This window comes from Lycorma delicatula, chromosome 6, assembly GCF_047948215.1.
Source record: "Lycorma delicatula isolate Av1 chromosome 6, ASM4794821v1, whole genome shotgun sequence".
In the NCBI taxonomy this organism is placed as follows: Eukaryota; Metazoa; Arthropoda; class Insecta; order Hemiptera; family Fulgoridae; genus Lycorma; species Lycorma delicatula.
Window position 1 is genome coordinate 33,005,627 of NC_134460.1, and position 23,809 is coordinate 33,029,435.

General features: G+C 29.7%; 1 protein-coding gene across 2 annotated transcripts in view; it reads right to left on the bottom strand.

The window, feature by feature from the left end:
* Positions 1-2,583: 2,583 nt before the first annotated feature.
* LOC142326491 (uncharacterized) overlaps positions 2,584-23,809 on the bottom strand; it is a 143,843-nt gene continuing 122,617 nt past the window's right edge. For both annotated transcript variants that reach the window (XM_075369072.1, XM_075369071.1), the window contains 2 exons: positions 19,796-19,873; positions 2,584-4,531 (listed from right to left, as the gene is read on the bottom strand). In XM_075369072.1, coding sequence (XP_075225187.1) covers positions 3,602-4,531; positions 19,796-19,873 — 1,008 coding nt within the window. In that variant the 3' untranslated portion in view covers positions 2,584-3,601. The remainder of the gene's footprint in view (positions 4,532-19,795; positions 19,874-23,809) is intronic.

The window sequence follows — 23,809 nt, forward strand, 5'->3', positions numbered from 1 at the left end:
ATTTAAGAATATCGTTATTATTTTCAATTATCTATTTTTATGAAAAACTTAACGAATTAAAGTATTCTAACGGCTGTGAAATTTTATAAATAAACAGTTAGTTGTATTTGTAATTTCTGTCGTCGGCAATTATACTTTAAATAAATAATTATAATATTGTAACTTATGTAAATCAGTTTTTTTAATCTAATATTAATCTAATATACCGTTTACATTAAATTTTAAATCTTATACAAATATTAAACGGCAATCTATTTCATTGTATATAGATTATCCTTAATAATTACATTTTATACTGTACTTATTCCATTTTTGTAAACTTAATTCCATTTTGTAAATAAGTTTTATTTTAATAAAAACGTCGTAAATAAGTTATCCGAATTGAGTAGTTTTTCTTTATTTTTTAGATGCACATTGTGTTTTGAATGCATTAATTCATTTGTGTTCTCACAAACGAATCTGACACATTTGTAATATACAGTGAAATATAATACATATATGTAATATCTTATTACTTGTTAGTTAAGAACGTCGTTTAATTAATGGTGAAACTGGTTTTGATTAAACGACTACAATCGTTATGTTTATTATTTTACGTAAAGAATAATGATGTAGCTATCGGCATATCGAAAAAGTTTTTCATAATTTAATTTATTTTAGAGTTTTTCATGAATGTATTAGATGTATTAAATTTTAATTATTATTTTTATTTTATTTTCAGTTCGGCTTAATAACAGCTTAATTTTTTTTTAATAGGGATTCCATTTTATTATTAATGTTTTATCACTGTGCATTCATTTTTGAGAATAATTTCAAAGAAAAAATTAAACTTATAAAATTTTCAAACATTCCTGTTTATAACTTCGTTTGATATTTTGAGAGGGGCTCCATGCTAATTAAAATAAAACAAATCTTTCTTTTTATTTTAGTAAGTACGATGCGGAATCGGGTCGATCTAGTTATACGTATAGCGCGCCTTATCATGCGGATTAACAAGAAAATTCTTGGCATTTTCGATTAGTAAAACAAATCGAAAATATGGATACCGGAGTGATATTTGGTAGACCGTAATATATTAAACACATTTAACGGGTGCCACAAATGAAGTTATTCGTCGATGATATTTGTAAATGAATTTGCTTTGAGATCATTTATATTTAACGTTCTCCAACAGTACTAAAATAACAATGTTAGAAACAGAATAATACTGTAGTTAATTTTTATATTCAGAAGACGCTCACTACATCCATCATTTACCTTCAGGCTTACCTAAACACGTTTAAACGTGTTTAAAAATGTACGCTGAAGCATTAAAGGAAACACACCAGACTGAATTTTGTTGTTTGTTACTCTTTGGCTACAGAATAAAAAATATTGTATAAATCAGTGACTTCCCATAATATGTTAATTCAAATTCATCTTATTATGGAAAATCCCTGGTGATAGAGTAACGGCTCCGAAAGTACTCGGATGTATATTTTTAAAATTGTTGGTTATTGGAACTTGTAATTGATATAATTGTTTTAATATACCAGCGGTGTCAAACGCTTCGTAAATTACATCTAAAAAATATTGTCATCAATGAAACACGGAAATTATCTGTGAACAAAGTCAGATGTTAGTCTCATCGCTGACAGTATCAAAGAAAAATTAAATCGTATTTTACTGATCGAGGTGCGTTTGCCTTTGTTTAGGTGAACGATTACAATTAAGACAGCCTTTATAAAAAAAAAGAAACCAACGGAGAGAGAAATTATGCCCGCAATAGTTTGTCAAAAATAATAAAAATTGGACGTAATCAGAACAGTATTTTTATAAAAAAACAAAAAATAAATAAAATCTAAATTACAAGGTTTAAGCTTAAAAACGAATATTTTTTATTCCTGATGTTCTTTTTTGTATTTTATATAAAATATGAACAAATTTTTTCTTGCGTGTACGTCTTATAGCATTTGTTATATTGTGCTTCAATTATTATGCAGTACACAATATATATTTACCTACATAAATTAATTTGTGGAAATTTAATTTATAAAAAAAAGTAAAATTTAATTTTTTTAAATATTTAATAATTAAAAAACGGAAAAGTGTACCGTAAAATGTTGGAAGCGATTTCACAGTTGTGAAATGTATCCTCAGTTAAATAATACGTAATAATTTTTTTGTAACACAATTTCGCTAATTATATAAATACTCGTTTCGAGGTTATAATCCTATCATCAAATTAAAACTTTGGTCGTTCATATTTAGTTTTTCGTAAATTATATTAAAAAATTAAAGTATTACATTGATATATATTTAACGACACAAATCTACGAAAGTACGTTATGATTCTGGTGTATATGATTACACATTAGTTTAATCCGATGATGAGAGTTACAAACTGGAAACCGGTAGCCATATAATCAGTCTTTTTTATTTTTTTAATTTAATTTATGCTTTTTTTTATAAAATAACTATTGTAATGTACATATAATTCGTTTTATTTTAATAAAGTACATTTTTAGTTTTTTTTTATTTGGAAATTTTAAATTAAAAATTGAGTTTCTCAAAAAAATATTAACTTATACTAATTTAGTTCGTGAAGATTAAAACAAAAAATTATTACTACTTTTCAGTCAACAAGTTTTGAGATGAAACAATTCGATTCAAATCCTAAGTTATACCTTGAAAATATACGCTTTAAAATTATACGATACATTAATTTTTTTTTATATTTTCTTTTCCGTACAAATGATGGGTAGACCCGAGTTCCTTATTCAGCAACATTATAATTGTTAATATTACAATCTTTATCAAGCAATATAATATTATTTACCATTATAATATGTATATATATAATTCATATTTAATTATCGTACATTTTTTGTTTATTTTTTTTTAATAATTATTGTAGTAGATATAACAAACAATATATTCTGAAAGTAAATTACATAGAGTTTATTTCACGCTGTTTTTACTTCTAATTATAGCCTCTTATTATTACTATTATTGTTGATTTCATTAACAGCATAATAACATTATTTAAAAAAAATCTATTATTAAAACTAATAAATAAAATAAGAACACAATTATTGTTACTTTTTTGCAGCTTCATATGCATGTACTACATTTCATGCCGCTGATTTACGGTGTAAATAAACATAATAATAATAATAATAATAATAATAATGATGATAATTCAAAGTAATCGTATTTATTCCAATTTCGGGTAAATTTGTTGCAATTGTTTGTAGTAAGCTGAACCGTTGATAAGATAAACAGTAACTAATATTCCACCAATACTACAACAATTTTCACTTTTAACATAAGGATCACAATAAGGATGTTGATTTTTATTTTATAGCGTTTAATTATTATTCACAGAAATCTAAAAATCATATATCGTTTTGTGAAATTTGTTTTAGGTAAGTCACACTTTTTCCTGTTTAATATTATTTTAGTTAAAATTTATCGTTCGTCAAATGAGTTTTTAGATTATTTTTTTATCGACTAATATCGTCTATAATCAATTGTTAATTATAATAATTTAACATCGCATTTTTAAATGTCGTTCTATTTGGATACGTATAATTTCAAACCATAACACTTGTCTTTATAATCATACTTTAGTCGTAAGATCGAGGGGCGTTGTCCTTTTAACTTGTTCCGGAAGTACTACGTTGTTCTGTTCGTCCCTGATTTCGTCGACGTTAATATCTTCATCGGAATGTTCGTGATCCGAAGAAGATTCTTCCGATTTCGTTCTCGGACTTTTAACAGAGAGATCGATCGGTACGTCGTTTTCAACTATTTCTTCTTCCGTACAATCTTCAGGCGTGCCCGCGCTATCCCTTCTAGGCGGTGATCTCTGCGATCTTAGGACGCGATCTAAATAATATCTTTTATTATAAATTTCTTCTTCGATGTGAGGTGACGTAAACGCGTTAGGTTTCGTCGAAAAAAGATAATTAGGTGACGGAAATAGTAAGGGATTTTGTTGGTGCGGTGAAAAATTAGGCGGGAAAAACGCCGGATGGGGTAATAATGACGCTAAAGACGGGAAAGGTAAAAACGGACCCGGTGGCGGTTTATAAAACGGTACGCTTTGGCGTTCCGCCGTCGTTCGGCTTCTTCCGTCACCGGCTTCGACCGAAGAATCCGAATTATGCGATTCCGGAGAGCTGATCGTCGGCGACGATTCGTCTAAACTTAACATCAACAGCTCGTCTTTGCTTCTGGCTATTAACTGCATGTGCAGTCTGGGGTCGAGATGAACGGGCGGCGTCGGTAGATTATTCGGCGGGTCCGTTCGGTTTCCTCCGTTGCTCTTCTGTTGATTCTGTTGCTGTTCTTGTAATAAACAATGTATTTTAAACCAGTTGGAACGTCTTCCGTATCTTGAACCGCTTTTTGACATACCTACCAAAAGACATTTCCTCAGTCGACACGCCTTACACGATGTTCTGTTCTTTTTGTTTATTACACATTCTCCATTATTTTTACATTCTGATATCGAACTTAAGTTGTTGTATGAACGTCCGAAGAACGACTGAAACAAAAAAAGAAGGAAATTACGTTAAAATTTGGTTTACAATAGTATTTTAAGTTATTTTTAACCTAATTAAATGAAATTTTACGGTATTGGTAATCTGTTATTTCTGACCGGGTCGAAGTTTAAAATAATTTAGTCGTTTGTTATTGCTATATTATCGCATAAGATGAGTGCAACCGATAGAAGCAGGACCAAGTGGTATTATTTTTTCTTACGTTATTTGGAAGATATCTAATCCATTGAATCAGAAAGATTTACTTCTGATATAACAATTTGAAGTTGAACGAATTTCTATCGATAATATTTTAAATTCTCAATAGTTTATTGTTAGAATAGTAGTATAATACCGTAATAAAATTTTTAAGCATAACTACGATATTGAAAACTCTAACGTACAGGATATTAATTTCTTTTCTAAAAAACTTCGTTTCGTGAATCCTATTACCACTTTTTCAAAATCATTACATTACATAAATAAATACTGTGTTATAGATTTTCCGAAATCCTCGACTCTTTTTTTTAAGACAAAAATTAACTTCAGATTATTTTGTTTTATATTAAATGATTATTATAATAAAATATAAATTATTAACATTTTTCTGGTCAGATTCAGTTAATAAAATATAATAATAATCACTATATATATTATAAAAAAATATCGAACTTATCTTTGTCGTAAAATAAAAAAAACACGTTATTGAAATCGATTTAAGTATTATATTTTGCCCTTCCTAGCATTGTAACTCTAACATTCGTAGTTAAGCGTTTATCAAAATACCGCTTATCGTTTATACCGCAAAATACCGTTTATCAAAAACCGCTATTATCAAAATTACTTTTAGTTCTGAGCCTTCATGAGTTGAGATCGTCGAATAAATAATGATGTTAAGACGTTCCCAATTCAGGAAGGGTCACTATTAAAAGCAGTTTTGGCAATGGAGGTACTCCGAAACGAGTCTACTACGAATGTTAATAGTAACAGTGCTAGGAAGGGCAGAAAATAACATTTAAATCGATTTTAATAATCCTAATGGAAATATAAAATGCTATTGTGAGAAAAATGTTATTGAACTTACAAAAATTAGGATTTACAGTACCATTAAATTTGTAAAAAACAGAAGTTATCGGCAATCGGTAATTTTTTTAAATCTCTTGAAAATAATTTGGTTTTTCAGTTTAGCGACATAGTTTATTAATGGCGATCTTAGTGATATTTTTTTATTATTTATTACTTCTCTGTACGTAAAAGAAATATTGCAGTTGCGAAAAATTTTGGTTTTCAGATTTCAACGGAAATATCCATTTTGACCATCCCTGAATCTATTTTGACTTGTTTCGGCGTAACGTCTATACGAGCGTACGTTTGTATCTCGCATAACTCAACAACGATTAGTCGTAGAATATTGAAATTTCGGATTTAGGACTGTTGTAACATCTAGTCGTGAACCTCCCCTTTGGATTGCAATCGACTGGACCAAGAGTGTCCAACAAAGCCCAAAATCCAAAATAAATATGGATTTTGAACTTTTTCTTAACTGCAAGCCCTCATTGAGATCTTTTCAACGATATATCATAAGCGGTACTTATTTTCATCGGTTCCACAGTTATAGTCAAATAAAATTTTAATTAATGAAATATTTGAATCTTACAAGGGGAAGACACATCAGTTCGAATCAGACTTCATTTCCGTTTTTAAAAAATAAATATATTGATTTATTAATAATTAAAAGGGATAGTCAATAATTAAGTAGAAAAATTGATGTAGAAATGAAACAGTTTGTAGGAGAAGTTTTATACTTTCATAACTTTAGGTTGGTATCACTGGGATGAGTGAGAACAGCTGACGGATAAAAACTGTTTATTTTTTTTTTATAGCCTCAATATTACATTTAACGATGGCGTGTCCGTTAGAAGTTTCCACATTAGTTGAACAACGTTCAGCGATCCGTTTTTTGCTTTATGAAGGTGAAAAACCGTCTAAAATCTTTTCTCGAATGATTTTACAGTACGATGAAAGTTGTTCTGTGTACCGGGGAAATTTTTATAAGTTGGTAGAACAGTTCAAAATCGGTCGAACCTCAGTGACTGACGAGCAACGTCCTGGCCGGCCAGTTGAAGGTCAACTCCTTTGCTTGAAATCCGCATTGACGACATTATTCGTGAAGACCGACGTATTACAGTTGAACATATAGCAAAAACAGTTGCAGTAAGTGTTAGCACAGTTCATAACGTCATCAGTAACAAGCTCAAGTACAGCAGAACAAGCGCAAGATGGGTCCCGAAAGAGTTAAGGCAACAACACAAGGAACCAAGACTGAAAGTGTGTATAAACTTGAAAGAACGCTATGAAAGGGAAGGTTCTTCTAAACAAAATTTTAACGTATTTTGAAACTTGGGTTCCCAATTTTGAACCAGAGTCCAAAAGACAAAGCATGTAATGGAAGCACACCGGCTCACCTCTCCGAAAGAAATTCTGAACACAAGCTTCAGCGGGAAAAGTCATGTTGACCGTCTTTTGGATGCCCAAGGTGTCGTCTGTAGTGATTATTTGGAAAATCAGCGTACAATAAACAGTGTCTACTATTCAGACATGCTGATGAAAGAAGTAAAGCCAGCAATGAGAAAAAACGTCGCGGATCTCTAAGAAAAGGCGTGATATCGCTACACGGCAATGCTCGCCCTCACTCCGGCCAGCTGAACTAAGAAACCATTGGAAAAATGGGTTGGGAGATACTACCACATCTTTCCTACAGTTCAGATTTGGCTCCCTCGGATTTTAATTTGTTTGGTCTACTCAAGGAGGCATTAGGTGGGAAAAAGTTCAGAAACAACGAGGAGGTCAAAGAATCTGTGGGAAAATGCCTAATAAAAGAAGACAAAGACTTCTTTGCATCAGGTATAAAAAAAAACTTGTTCATCGTTGGGACAAGTGTATTAATATTATTGGAGATTATATTGAGAAGTAGTAAAAGTCCCATTTTGTAAAAATACACAGTTTTTTCCTACACCAGTGTGTCTAATTATTGAATGTCCCTCGTATTAACCTGTAACTGGGGAAAAAAAGTGTGAAAAACCAGATATTACTAGGGAAATAAAATTTTATGTACTTTTCATTTTAATTCAAAACTTTTTACAGAAGGTAATCATTATTAATAAATCAATATATTTCAATTTAAAAAAGTTAAAAAAATATAGGTATATGAAGTCGGATTGGAACCGATGTGTGTAGGGTTGCGGATCGGGCACGTTCTCACTGAGCGACGTGAAACAACATTAATATATAAACTAATATAAAATGCTGATACGGACACCACAAAAAAATGTGATGCAATGTGGTGTCCACCACAATGAAATTGTGTAACTGTTCACTTTATTAAAGAATCGGAGGATCGAATCTCACTTTCAAATTAAATAAGTGAAGTGCAGCAAAAAATGTGTGTATGTAATTTAATAGGCGTAGAAGGAAGTCGTGTGTCCACATCAGATTTTTTTTTGAGTGATTTAATTTACTTTACTGTTTTTTTTTTTTATAAACCTTATCTGGTCTGTTACCGTATGTTTTTAAAGGCGGAAAATATTTTTCTATTATGTATACTGTTTTGAAAATGCATTGTTTTTTCATAACGCAGAAATAAAATACTAATATTTTAGGAAAAACATCTTGATTCTAATTATTATGTTAAATATCTTTTTTTTTTGTCAAATTCATTTGTAAAATAAATGAATAATTGAACGACCAAAGCGATATGCTGTTATAATTTGCTTTTAGCATTTCGTTTTTTTAAGCGTTTTTGACGGTCCTGTACAGTAAGTTTTTGATTTTTATTAAATCGTATAGGAAGGTTCCCTCGAATTAGGCGTAACGATTCCTTGGAATGTATAACGAATTTTTTTGTAAAATTTGTCGTTACTATTTTGCTTAGATTGTTGGAAAGGACTACGGGGAGGAAGAGGAATTTTTCATTGTTAAGTCATAGTTAGCGCGTTGTATCTCCATTCCTGACATCATCCATCGTTTTCAGTCTCCGCTTTCTAGTCTAAAGCTTAACGGCTATCCGTAAGATAATTCGCTGTTTACGATTTAGTTCATCTTTACGCCTATCGTTTTCATCTTTGGGACTCCTATTACTGTACAGCATCGTGCATTTTTACAATTTTAGTATTTAACAATTCATCTTATTTTGATTTTTTTTGATGAACTTATTTTTTTATGATTATCCTTTCGATTTATAAGGTAAATATCTACAATTCCTTTTCAAAATTAATATTAAAAAAAGAGATGAGTTTTGAAAGTATCTCCCGACAATTACGTCAGTAATATCTGTGATGTCTATATAAATAACACTCTGCTTACTTTATTACTTTATTACAAACGGTAAAATGATCTATGTACTTGCTGCTTCTTTTACGTTCAAGTTATCGAAAATTCCATTTTGCATTGTATTATGATTTTAATTTTAATAATTTGGTTTCGATGTACAAGTCAATTTACGCGCGGTCTACTTCTTACAGTGCTACTAACTAGTAGAATTATTTTTTAACTAGATTCTAAAACGTTTATCAATCGGTTGAAATAAATGATTTAATTGTAAAATTATATAAAATATTTATAATCTGTCTGATAGATTAATTTAATATTTTAACATTTCAGCCACAATGTCGGTGGTATTGTAAAATCTTTATAATTAACTTTAAAATAGTCGACGTTCATTTCCATATCATTTAACTGGCGCAAGGTCTTATAAAAATTCGTTTAATAGAGAAAAAAATATATATTTCAATTTACAGTATCGTAGTAAATATAATTAAGTCCTATTGGGTTTTATTAAAGTACGTAATTAAAAGTCGAATGTAATCGTGTAGTAATAATAGTAATTTAAGCAGATATTATGAAACAATAGAAAATTTTAATGGCACACGTATTACTATATAAGTATATACGACTGTCCCTATTTTTCCGTTTCAGTGAGGAACTAGATCAAGGTCGTTGTTTTCGTATTTTTATACAAAACTATTGCGGGATTACGGCACAGGTTAAACGAGGAAGATGCAAGCAGTCAAGTGCATACAATAGGAGGGACTATAATAGTAGCGCGTAAATTACGTAATTCACTCTGTTAACTACAAGCTAGGTTTTTTAAGTCACGTGGTTATTATCGCTACTGTTTATTTTTTATTTTTTTAAAGACCGGCGGTCGGGTGGGGATGAGGGGATCATTCTCTCTAGTTTGTTGTAAATACGAGAGGAAATTGTGGGCGTCTTGCTCTGGTTGTTATACCGATTTCAATGACGGACCACCACACGGACCGAGCCTGCGGACGGATGCTCGGTTGAATTAATAGTTTCACGGTTCGCTTCTGATACGTCATCTGTAACAAAACGGATCATTTTAGAATTCATCGGATATATACGTATTTAGGTGTTAATTTTTACTTTATTAATTCAGGTAGAGTAAATTAAATTAAAAAAAAAAACCTAAAAAGATAAATATTTTAAATGACTTTATTTTAGCTTAATAAATTGGTTTTAAGCGTCTGTGTTTATTTTTTTTAATCTATATTAGTTTATTCATTAGAAAAACTAATAAAAGTATTACGGTAATAAAATATGCGTAACAAGTGTCATCCTACGTGTAGTCTTCTTTCATTCTTCTGGGTTCGAATCCAGGACAGGACAGGGTTGGCATTTTTCTTGTAATAAAAGATTAATTTCTTATCGTAAGAATCAGAGTAGGTTGTAAACATCGAACTGAATAATTTTGAAAATATTTCCGTTCGGTTTTTATAAAAACATTGCGTTCTAAAATTTCGATCACTAATGGTAAACTTAGAAAAAATATTTTTAATTATTTATTTAAGGATCGGGTATACTAAACTTCGACACTTTATGCAAGACCGCATTTAGAGGGTGAATACAAATATTATATTAGCGTTACTTCAATGTTTCAATGATGTTATTCGGTCCAGAGGTTTCTTACACTAACTGAACGTGAAAAATTACATTATCGGTTGAGCGCATTAAACCGAGTGAACTGTACGATTCAGTAATATTAATGTCGTTAATGAAATTTCAAACAAAATCGTTAATTTATTTTTATTACGAGTACAAGAACGCGTTTGATTCGCATTATTCATCGTTTATTGCAATATCATTGCTGGATGTTTAATCCGATTAATGTGTTATTTCTCATCCAAATTATTTGCTAATGTTTATTTAGTATGTATATTCTTATTGTATATTTATTTTGTAATGTTTTAGTATGTTAAAATATGTATTCCTTTTTTCTATACGTTTAAGATAACAAGATTGTTGTCAATTTTGGTTGTGTTCAGATCCAACATACTTTTCAGCCGTATTCTAAAAACAATGTAGTTGAAAATAACAGCTGTACTAATATCAGCTAATTAAAATCGTAGGATCAGCAGTAACGGTGTCTCAAAACGGTCATAAGAATGATTGAGAATGTTTACGTAGCGATTATAAAAACTTGTATTTAATAAAATAATGTAGTTCGATTTGTTGTTAAAAAATTTTGTAGCTTTAAATATGAAATAAATTTATTAAAAATGATTGATTCTGCAGGTAATTTTTTAAAGTAATATTTAGATAAATTGATGCCGAACATTTATCTAAAATATTGATAAACCTTAAAAGAAGTAAAAGGTTTTGCGTTCAGCGTCTAGTTGGCTTATTATTTTCCGTGTTTATCAATAAATAACTTTTTATTGTATTACTTTAATCTTAACCTCCTGTCCACCGTTAGGTGTTGCTTCAGAGGATAGATGAATTTCAATTTTTGTAGCGTGTGAAATGCCATGCCTGACCGGGATTCGAACCCGGGACCTCCGGATGAAAGGCCGAGACGTTACCACTTGCGACACGAAGGCCGGCATTACGTTAATCTGTTTGCACATTTACTATGTGAAATCGATATCATATTGTTGTAGTTTTTCTTCGGTAAAAATTTTCGGAAATAACCATAAATGTCCAACTCTCTTGCCGATAGTCCGTAACTAATCTTCACACGGGCTAACATCCATTTTTTTTTTTTTTAATTTATCGAATATATTGGGTTATATTACTCTTATTTTCTGAAAATGTAATGGAAGCACACCAGTTCACCTGTCCGAAAGAAATTCTGAACACAAGCTTCAGCGGGAAAAGTCATGTTGACCGTCTCTTGGATGCCCAAGGTGTCGTCTGTAGTGATTATTTGGAAAATCAGCGTAGAGTTTATAAATTGTTAAATTTCCAATGTATATATTAATTATTTTCTTTATCCGTTTAATTTAATAACATATTACAAAATATAATTTGATTAACAGCAACTTATTTATTAATAGATGATACTTTTATAAGATATTATTTTAAATATATACGATACTCGTTACCGGTTTTTTTTTTAATAGAAATTGAAGTAAAATTTAAAGTGACAACGTGCGAATGGAAAGCTGGTAAATGGCCTTAGTTCATAGTTTTATTGTCATTTTAAACGAGCATCATGGTTCAACGATTGAGACGTTGACCCCCATTGGTAGTCAAAACCTTCTTTATAGATACATGAAAAATTAATACATTTATTATTAGAAAAAAAAATTCATATTACTGTTTTTTATGAATTTTATTTTTTGAACAAAAAAGAAAAAGTGTAATATGAAAAATGAAATTTCATTGTTTTTTGGATTAGTGTCATTTCATTGTTTAGTGCTGGATTAACAAAGACGGTATAGGGATTGGAAATTAGTATAAGTGAAATCACGTTTATGATAGACAAGTTTTGGACTTGTACCTTATGTTTCAAATATCTAAAGATACAGCCTAAGAAAGCGGGTAAAATATAAATTTACAAACAGTAATTCCATCAAAAGAGAAACGTGCATGTCGGTACTTATAAATACGAATAATTAAATAACATCAAGTGCTCTTGGGGCGCCATTCGGAAATTGGGTAAGGAGTGCGATGGGGTGGCAGCGTAATATCTCGGCAACAGCTCGTCGATTTTCACGATTCAAACGGCGTATATATCAGCTGGTCGAGGGCTAACTGTTTAACGTATCGGGTTCACTCTTGATCGACCGGATCTTTGTTATCCGGAAATTAAATCGTTTAGCCCTATGTTTTGATTGCACTTGCCCACCGTAAAACGTACCGATCCGATCTTTCACTAAATACGCTCAAACCTGTACGCTAGCGCAACTGTAAAAAATAAACTTATGAAGACTAACTCATAAACTTATGAGTAGAAAATAAAAAAAAATATGTAAAAAACCTTTTAAAAACTATTCTTATTTAAATGCACTAAAAAGTAGAAAATAAAAACTATGTAAAAAATAATTAAAACCACTATTAAATTAAACGCACTAAAAGGTAAAAAATAATTTTAGGACTGTATCGTAAAATCATAATCATAATAAAAATTGATTAAATCATAATAAAAATTACAAACGTAATTTTATTTTTCAAGTAAATTCTGTTAGTGGATGAATTATTTCATTTTTTACATCTGTTTACGTATGCTTGACTGATACTTCCTTTATTACAAGATTAAGATATATAAGGGATAACGTGCGTTATAAAAAGCATTACTTAAATCTAAAGAGGTCATACTAATAGATTGTTCGCGACCCCGATGTTAAATTAAAAATTTCTGTGAGGTAGGTTTTACGGTTTAAGTTATGTTTGACCTTTTAAATTTTACGTGATCTGTATTCTGTTTTTATTTGTATTATTTCATTTTAGTTTTATATTTCAACATAACTGTTTTTATTTGATAATGGAAGCCGTGAATCGAGTTTTCAAATACCTTACGGAACATGAAATCAACAAAATATTGTTTAAGGATAATTCTTCCTGTAAAATATTTTTTTTTCTTTTTGTGATCAACGCAACTGATGAAATAACACTGGATTCCGAGAGAAAAAAGAACGATGAATGTAAAACAAATGTAAAAAAAGTTAGCGATGAATGTAAAACTAAACCGAGAAACATACTATAGGATAGCTTTTTGCGTAAACCGCGCTTAGTCAAGAGTTAGATCTGCCAATGAGCATTATATATGCTGGTTACAAGATTTTAAAGTTTTATGTATATATTTAGTAACGCCTAAGGAAAACAGGAATTTCGCAGATAGGTGCAAAATAAGGATTTTATTACAACGTTTAATTAAACATATTTTATTTCTGTTAGCTATTCTGTAATCATAGACCGATCGAAATAACTCATCTAGAGGTGGAAAAAAATTTTAGCTTATGTTAAAAAGTGACCTCTACAAAAGTAGTAGATTTTTGCATGAGCTACAACTTTTGTAAGGGAAAAAGTTTTCTTTCAACCCTCCAAATCTCCCCTTCATCACCACCGCTCACGCATTTATGTTTTTTACGTTTATTATAAGCCTTTTTACCATTTCCACTTATAAAAGTCCAGCTAACAATTTTTTTTTTCTCTAAGCGTAACTTGGCTGGCCTATCATTCCGAATCGTTTACCTTTAAGAAAAAAATTTCACGCCTTTTTTATTGTAAAATGGTTTTGTGAATCTAATCAGAAAAAAATTATTTGAAGATTTTTCAAAATTTTGAGTTTGTTAAAAACCTGATGATTTTTCATCGTAATTAGTACCAACCTTACTTGTCGTCTGATAATGGTTTGTAAATTCAGTTTTAATAAATCCGGATACAACAGATAATTGGTGTGCATTTTCACATATGTCTGTGAAGTAATAGAGGCATTTTGTATTCTAATGTTTGAGCTGATTATATATTATAATTATATTATATATTATATATATATATATATATATATATATATAATCTTAATCTTTAATAAATAAATACACTTGTATTTAAGAAAATCTCCATCAATTTTTTTATTTAAGTGATCTCTATATATACACACGCTTTGAATGAAATATAAGCAAATTATAAGATGAAATTTATTTTCTGAGAAAGTATAATTCAAATCTGGGGATTCCAGATATAAATGGTGAACGTTACGTCTCGTCTTTGAAAGTTTCATACTACTTAAGGGAGAATACATAGGGCGATACGAATTTTCTCGCTGTACATTGAATTTGTGTGCAGCATTTTATCTACCGCTACAAATATGAGGCGTCCTTGTTGTTGGTGTGTATGTAATCCTAGCTTGCGCCAGCGGGTGTATGTGAACAGTGTTAGTAGTTTGTAATCTTCTTCAGGTGTATTATAATTATTATATTATATCTGATCGGAAGTCGTATCGAAAGGACGCGAAGTTATAGTCGTCTTTATCAATTGTTTTATCGTTTATTTTTTTTAATGGGCGAGGAAGAAAATAAATAAGAAAATGCAAATATCTGAATGAATCGAGTGTTCCGTGGAGTGTAAACAAAAGAGTATGTTTTGAAACGGACGTCCTTCAAGGGGTATTGCTAAGTAGATCGGAAGCAAACTTTCGCTGTTGCCTCCATTGGCCTGTGTAAACCCAATTGTGCAATTATTACACCCGCTTTCATTACAGTCAGCCGCTAAGGTCAGTACGGCTCTGTCTTGTGTCCAAATAATTAGACTTGCGCACGCAGTGACCCTCCCCCCCGATCCGATTCAATCTTCGTATGTATTTATTTATATACATATGCCCACGCACACGTAAAACGATCGTAATTTATATTTGCTTATAAATATATTCAGCTTACATAATACTTAACTTGTTCTATATTTATATACTTGACGTAACTTATATTTCAAGTATGAACTAAAGCTGGCACTGAATGTTTAATATGATTTTTTTATATCTTTTGTACTTATAATTTTAAAATTGATTTTGTCTATATATACAAATGATTTAATTCGGCCGAAAACAGTAATTCGATGTAATTTAAAAAAAATTAATTTTTCGAAGTTTATGTTAAAGAATAACAGTAATATATACGTAGTAATATTATCTGTTTATAATCATACAGAATATCTAGCTAAGAAACGGAAAGAATTTTAGAATATGTTCTACAAGATAATATAAATAAAAAACAAGTCCGTGTAAACATGTGTCAGAACGCTGTGTTTTCCATTTACCGTTTACGAAAATTTTCGATTTTTGCTTCGAGAATAAAGCCATACTGAAATTCTTGATACTTAAATTAAGAGGTAAATTTGATAGCTTCATATAGTTTTTGATTTTAAGAATTAATTTAACAGGTTTGGGACTAAGTTCTAATGTTATTTTAGAAAATTATTGTAAATCCCAAAACCAAATTTTTTAGGTTTGACGTACAGTAACTTCATTAAATTTACGATAAAGAAATAAAATATTGTGACAAAATTTAATTCTCAGAAAATTTACGTAACATCAATGGAATAAAAGAATTCAGGATATTTGACTTGTATTAAAAGCAAAACAAGAATCTTTTCAATATCGGAACGTATCTAGAACCAAAATCAACTTTGTACTGTTGGGAAAGAAATCCAGGGAAAACTTCTACGCAAGGTGTATCTCGAAAATTAAGCGTGACCGTACTTATTTAGTATGAATTTTTATTTGTATAATGTGTCCTAAAGTTATTCCCATTTCTTCGTGAGATATCATGCATGTTACACCGTAGGAAAACAGATAAAAGTTATTTCAATATATATTGTGATAAATGTACTGGAATAGTGAAACGGGGGAGCGAATTGGGGGAAAATAAAGAAAAAACAATAGTAATTGCTGCACGAGACAGAGTACCTTGTACATATAGTCACCTAGGGCTATGGAATTCAGGCCAGTGAAATGTGTAATAGATTATAAAAAATCTTTAAATAAATTTAAAAACTGTTATAACCTATCCGAAAATTACGTTTGTATAACAATAAAATATTGGGAAAAATTGCAGATGCATCTATGTGTTATATATTAAAAACGCCTATTATTCTAAAACGATAAAAAAATTAATTAAAGAATCAGAAAAACTGGCAAATAAGAAATTATGTATATTATTTTAAACTGACAATACACGCTGTAATATGAAAAATAATATACAGTCATTCAAAGGACATTTTTAAAAAATTTAATTTATATATATATATGTTAACAAAAGTGAAAAAAATGTCAAGTAACATATGAAATCAAATTCAGTAACTGTAGTTTTACGACCATTATCTTGAATTTTATATTATATGTATGGTATGTGATAAATTAAAACAGTTGATAATCGACCAGTCATGAAGCAAGATTATATTAAATTCACTATTACTACTAGGTTATTAGAAATTACGCCTTTAAATAACATTGGTTCTAATTTTCTTAACTTTTTATTTTAGCGTCTTTATTTTTCCTTCCCTTATTGTAACATTGAAATATCTTTAACGTTCGATTCCGAGATCTCAACACTGTAAATATTTGGGTTTTCATCTTTATCGACGACTTAATTGGGCGAAACATATCACTTTTAAGCGTAACAGTTGGATTTCAAGTTTAAACACGTGCTGGCTGATAGGACATAGATGTCGGCTTTCAGGGGTGAGTAAATTATCGATTTATAAATCCATTTTTTGATTGAACATTTATCAACATTTGATTTGTGTCTTAATAATGAAATAGAAGAGCACTCCGTACGGCCAGAGGTCAAAAGTCACCTAATTGAAACGATAAGGCAAACCAAGAATATTGTTCCTCAGCAATCTTGAAAAATCACTGATCGTGTTATCTAATAAATTGATCGCCAAAGAAATTGACAGTTGTACACATGGTCTTACGGGCTTGAATTGTGGGGTACAGGGTGCAACTCCACTATTAACATACTTGAACGCTACCAAATAAAAGCACTGCGGAAAATACTCAACACACCCTGGTACATAAGCCTTATATGTAATGATCTCAAGTTGCGAACCGTTCGGCAGGAAATCTCTCTGCTCAACCTACGGTATCAAAATCGTTTGGATCGTTACCAGAATTATTTGGCGGTCAATTTATAAGATAACACGATCAGTGATTTTTCAAGATTGCCGAGGAACAATATTCTTGGTTTGCCTTATCGTTTCAATTAGGTGGCCTTTGACTTCTGGCCGTACGAAGTGCTCTTCTATTTTATTATTAAGTCACAAGCCGCTGGGTCTGGCAACTTAATGTTAGTTTAAATACATCATATTTACTTATTTTTCTATGATCGGATTGTAAAGTTGCTGTGTCGTTATAAAATTAAAAAAAATTGTAATATTAGAAATAAATAAAACAGCAAATGATTTTGATACGTAACAAAAATATTCGTCACTTAAATACCTTTCTTTTTCCTGTTTAGCCTCCGGTGGTAACTACCGTTTAGATAATTCTTCAGAGGATGAATGAGGATATGTATGAGTGTAAATGAAGTGTAGTCTTGTACATTCTCAGTTCGACCAATCCTGAGATGTGTGGTTAATTGAAACCCAACCACCAAAGAACACCGGTATCCACGATCTAGTATTCAAATCCGTGTAAAAATAACTGGCTTTACTAGGACTTGAACGCTGTAACTCTCGACTTCCAAATCAGCTGATTTGGGAAGACGCGTTAACCTCTAGACCAACCCGGTGGGTCGTCACTTAAATACCATCACAAAATATCGATATTCACTGTAAACTGCGGTAAGTTACGTCTCAATTTTTTAACCGAATGTTCTCTGGTTAAAGATTATTTTTATAAAAAATAATTCCTTACGGGGGAAATGACAAAACAGTTAATTAAATTAGTTCAGTTCTTTTATATATTTTATATTCGTGTTTATTTTAAATAAAAAAGTTACGTTTTGGCCATTTTTATTTGTAGAATGTTTTTGAAGTTACATCGTCAAAAGATATATAATTTTTTTATACTTATATGCAGCTACAAATAAAGGTTGTGTCTTCTTATAGAGTTCTAGTACGCTTAGTTCCTTCGACAAATATGGTAGAATAATGGTTAGTTCCTTTCCTCTAATAAGATTTCATTTGTAACGAGTAATCGTTACATCAGTTATATAAAACAAATTTAGAATATAATTTATGTACTGTATTATCGTAGTATTTAAACCAACAGATTTCAAGTCGGAACCAATTTAGAGATTTCAAGGGATCTCAAACCTATTTATGGATCTAGATTTCTTATCTAAAACTTCTTATCTTAATGTATATTGATTGTCTACATTTCACTTAATCTTTGGATTATTTTCGAAATAATTTTTTTGAAAATTTAAGGAGTCTCCCTATGAACTAAGAATTGTCAAACCCCGTTATGAGAAATTTCATTCCCAGTTTTACACATATATATTCCCGTGATTGAATTATAAAGAGAAAAACGTGGATTTAAATATATTTTTAATATTAAATCTGTCCTATTTTCTTGAAACTTAGAAATAGATTTTCATTTTTTTTTTTTTAAATCAAGGCTGTGGATTAATTTATAATTTAGTAATTAATTATAATAAAAAAAAAAAAAAAAAAAAATCTTGCGTAGTAATTTAGTAATTACTATTTCTATCATCGATTAGCTAATTAAGGAAGGATATATATCGTAGATTAACGGTTTATAATCATTGATCCATGCTTCATTGGCAGTGCAAAGATTTTATCGTTTAAGGCACCATTTTTATATATATATATTATTTATTTATTTTTTGTTAATGAACAATCGAATTAAAATAATAAATTTGTTTGGATTTTTTAAAATATATTATTCATGGAAACTCTCAGCCGTGAATCTGATATGGAATTACTTATTAGTCGACCACGTGGCCACCACTGTCCCGGATAAGTCATGACCGAATAGTAAACTAACTTGTCTCTTATTGATGACATGGCTACTGTGCGATCTAAACGACAGTAATTATCTGATGTGATAATCCGATAGGAATTATGTACGGCTTCTAGACCCGTGATCCTATCAATATGTTGTATACATATAATTCACTGCATTATAATTTTCTTAAGCGTATAACTATAACGAGTTTCCATATAAACAAGGAAGTTAAGTAACATCGGATGAGATTAGTAATTGGATGAATCGATCGTTTAGAACATATGTCGATCGGTATTCTTATATTTTATTGTTAGTAAGGAGACATGTTTACGTACATTCTTGCCAAATATATTATCCCTGACATCAAGAGAAACTGGAGGAAAAAGGATTTGAAAACAGAAAAAAAATGTCCTTCTACTATGATCATCACCGTCGCAATTTGTTTGCATTATAATTGTAGAAATTTTTAGAAAAATTATTTTACTAAAATGTGAAATTTTAAGAAGTTTATAACCGCTAGATGATTTTTAAAATTTTCCTTTATATTATAAATTTATCTTACCTTGCAACCTTCACAGGTAAATGCCCCGAAATGAAAACCGGCTGCTGGCTCTCCACAAACTTTGCACTGTTGATTCATCTGAAACAAAAATAAAGTAGTAAAACTTACATTAAATTCTATGCAAATACAATATCATCCTTTTTTTTTTAAAGAAAAGATCGGTCTAATTTATCCCATTATTTTTCTATTTCAAATATTATAAACATGTAAGGTAGGATTTTTCAGGGGAATGACTACAAAAAATCTGATGTGGATACGATATGACTTCCTTGTACGCCTATTAAATTACATATACACGTTTTTTTAACATGCAAAGTACATACAATTTTATCTCATTAATAACTTCTGATATTTTTTAAAAAATTATTTATTGTAAATTATTTTTATAATCAAAGGTTAATAATTATTAATAAATCAATAAATTTAAATTAAAAAAAAAAGGAAATGAAGTTGGATTTGAACCGATGTACCGTCCCCTTATACCAAATATTTCATTAATTTGGCTATAACTCCAATGAAAATAAGTATCAGTTATGATATGTTGTTGAAAAGCCCTCAATGACGGCTTATTACTGCAGTTACGAAAAAGTAAAAAATCTAAAAACTTTGGATTTTGGGCTTTTTTGGACAATTTTGGTCCAGTCGATTGCAATCAAAAGGGAAAAGGTGCACAACTAATGTTACAACAGTCCGAAATAAAAAAATTCAACATCTTAAGCTTAAGACTTTAGCTTTAATTTCTTTTTTTGTATGTCTCTACGATTTTTCTGAACCGAAATATTACACTTAAAAGAGAAAAGGCTAATTTGTCTTTATAAACGTTAAAAACAATAATTGCAATTATTATTTTTAACAGATGGTAAGTATAAAAATTTTGGGAGTCCTAGACAATTTTTGATTCTCAATGTGGGCGGTGGGCGAAAAAGTTTGAGAATCAATGGATTGGAAGAGAGTGCGATTAAACGGTCAATCTCTTTACCCTCCATTCATAATGAAAATTACAATAAAGTGAAATTGCGTATTATTTTTTATTTTGTTCTTTTATGATGATAGTAGGATTGTTAATATATATATATTTTTTTTACGGTTAATAGTTTGATTTTAAAATCTTTATTTTTTGTGTAAAAATTATAATAACTAAATAAGGCCGTTAAATTTGTTGGTCGTTCGAGAAAATAGATTCGGATAAAAATTTAATGGTAATATATAATAAATGTGTGTTATTCGATATAGTTTAATGAAAATTAACATTTTCCTTTCATATTACTGTTTAAAGGATAAAATTGCGAAATAACCTTGGAAAGAAAATTGTTTAGGCTATAGCATTGATCCAGAAAATTGATTCTTACAGTAATTTTATAGAATTCGTTAGAGAGAAATATGTGGTTTCATTTTATATTATTTTATTTCGGATTCGTGTTTTATAATATGAATTTATTCAAATCGTATTTATTCTGAATAATAATAAATAATTTATTACAAACAATTTTCTCTGATTTTCTTTATCTAAAGTTGAATTGATGTTAACTAGTATAAAAGAATGAATATTTTTACGTAACGCTTATTAGTTTTTATTTCTGTGTAATTTATTTTTCATCAGTTTTTCTGACGTTCATTTTCAATAAAAAAATTCTTTCACCAAAATAAAAATAATTTTTTTCAACAAAGTAATATTTATCAGGAAATACAAATAATACTACATGCTACTGTAGGGGAACTTTATGGTAAAATAGGGTGTTCTTCGAATTATGATTTTTTTCATTCGTCTGTATGATTTATTCTGTATATCTATACAATATACAGTATAAGAAAAAGTGTGTTAACTGGGTACAATTTTGAACGTTGTGGTTTTTCCCCATCTTGACCTTTCGTACCCGCTCCAACCAAAAAAATGCGATTTTACCGTTGAAAAATTCCGAAAAGATGTATATATATCCATGCATACATGTTGGTCTGTTTTTTTCTTGATCCCAGACCGACCGATTTTGATTAAATTTAGCATGATAATTTTTATATGTAGAGGATAATGTCATTTAATTTTGGCCACAATCGGTGAAGGGGTCAAAGAGATACGGAACTTATGGGTCCTGTGCCTCAAACTTTTCACATAATTTAATGCCAAAGCCCCACCTAATCCTTTCTGGTGGTGAATAAAACATTTTTTTTTAATTTTTTAATTTTTGGACTCTAATTTCCGTTGTTATATTAATAAGACGATTCTATTGCATTAGTATACCACTTTTGTTTTATATTTTTATAATTTAATTTAATTCAAGCTGGAAAACTAATAAGCTTAATTTTTTTTGCGTTTTTTCGCCAGGTTTTATTTTAAATTTCGCACTGGATAAACCGATTTTTAAATAATTTGGACTATGACTTCTAAATATAGATCATTGATGTAGTTTAATTTTAATTACAATCTAGTAATGGGGTGGGGAGGTACCGTTTCAACGGGTCTCGGATCACAAAACTTTACTCGAAGAGTAGAATAACTTTTTTTTTGCTTAAATCTTTATTTCTAAGGTGCGTTTTTATACTTTTGGTTCGTGCCGACCCGTAAATATGCCGAAGTGAATCCTCTGACTTATAAAACTGAGGCCTTATTTTTCCACTTAAGTAGTAATACTCTGAAAGCGGAGCCCTGGATAGCTAGCTATTTATGCAATTCAATGCAAACTTTTTACGTCCTTGTACGAAGTAAAGGAAGTATTGTGATCGCGAATAATTTCGGTTTTCAGATTTCAACGGAAATATTAACTATCCCTGAATCCATTTTGACTAGTTTAGGCGTGGCGTCTGTAGTAACGTATCTCGCATAATTTAATAATGATTAGCCGTAGGATGTTGAAATTTTTGATTTAGGTCTGCTGTAACATCTAGTTGTGCACTTCCCCTTTTGACTTGATCAAAAATGTCCAAAAAAGCCCAACATTCAAAAAGTTTGGATTTTGGATCAGAATTATAGCGAAATAAAATTTTAAATAATGAAATATTTTGATCTTACAAGGGGAAGGCATATCGATTCGAATTCAGTCAAATTCGAAAGTTAAATATATTAATTTATTAGTAATTATTAACCTGTGATTGTAAATCATTTTTACAATAAATAACAATTCAATAATGTCAATAAAAAAAAAAGTATGAAAAAAGATCAGAAGTTATTAGTGAAATAAAATTTTATGTACTTTTAAAAATGTGTGTATGTAATTTAATAAGCGTACAAGGAATTCATGTGATCCCCATATCAGATTTTTTCTAAAAGAAAAAGATTTAGTTTTTTATACTACTGCTCTATAGAAGATGTCTCAATAAATTTTATTTTATCGATAATTACGTTTATCTTTTGTCGTTATTTTCATTTATTCGTAGCATTTTACACTTTCAAAATATAAACTAGCTGCTTATACCTAATAAAAGATAGCTCTTAGGAAAACAAACTTCCTGAAAACATTTTTGAAAAAAAATAATTTATTTATTGTATCGTTCTGTATTTTATTTTAATCAGACATTTTATTAGTTCAGTTTTATTCTTTCTTTTTTGTGTTTTGTTAATATTTTAACCTCAAAATTTTTACATCACGTTGATTGTCTAGAAATATTTCAATTACGTGATGGTCTCATTAGATTGTGCCAGAAACTTTTCTTTAAATCTTATAATTTTAAATATTCCCTTTTAACATAAAATTTCAGATGCTTAAATTCTTTTTTCAGATTTCCTAAACGTTTCGCTGATTTAAGCGTTACTGATCGTAAAAATATTTTTTTTTTAATTTTTATTTAATAGCCAGGAAATTTTTTCGTTTTTATTTTTTATTCATAAATGTTCTAATCGTTTTTGATAATCTGTTTTTTATATCTTGTTTATTCGGTCGAAGTTTTGTAAATTTATCGCCCAATTTTATTAACGTCTTACATTTTTTACTTTTCTCTGAGTTTAAGCATGTACCCAGAATACTTTTTTTTTACTACAAATAGGAGTACATTAGTTACCCTACTTCAGTCATTTTATTTTTT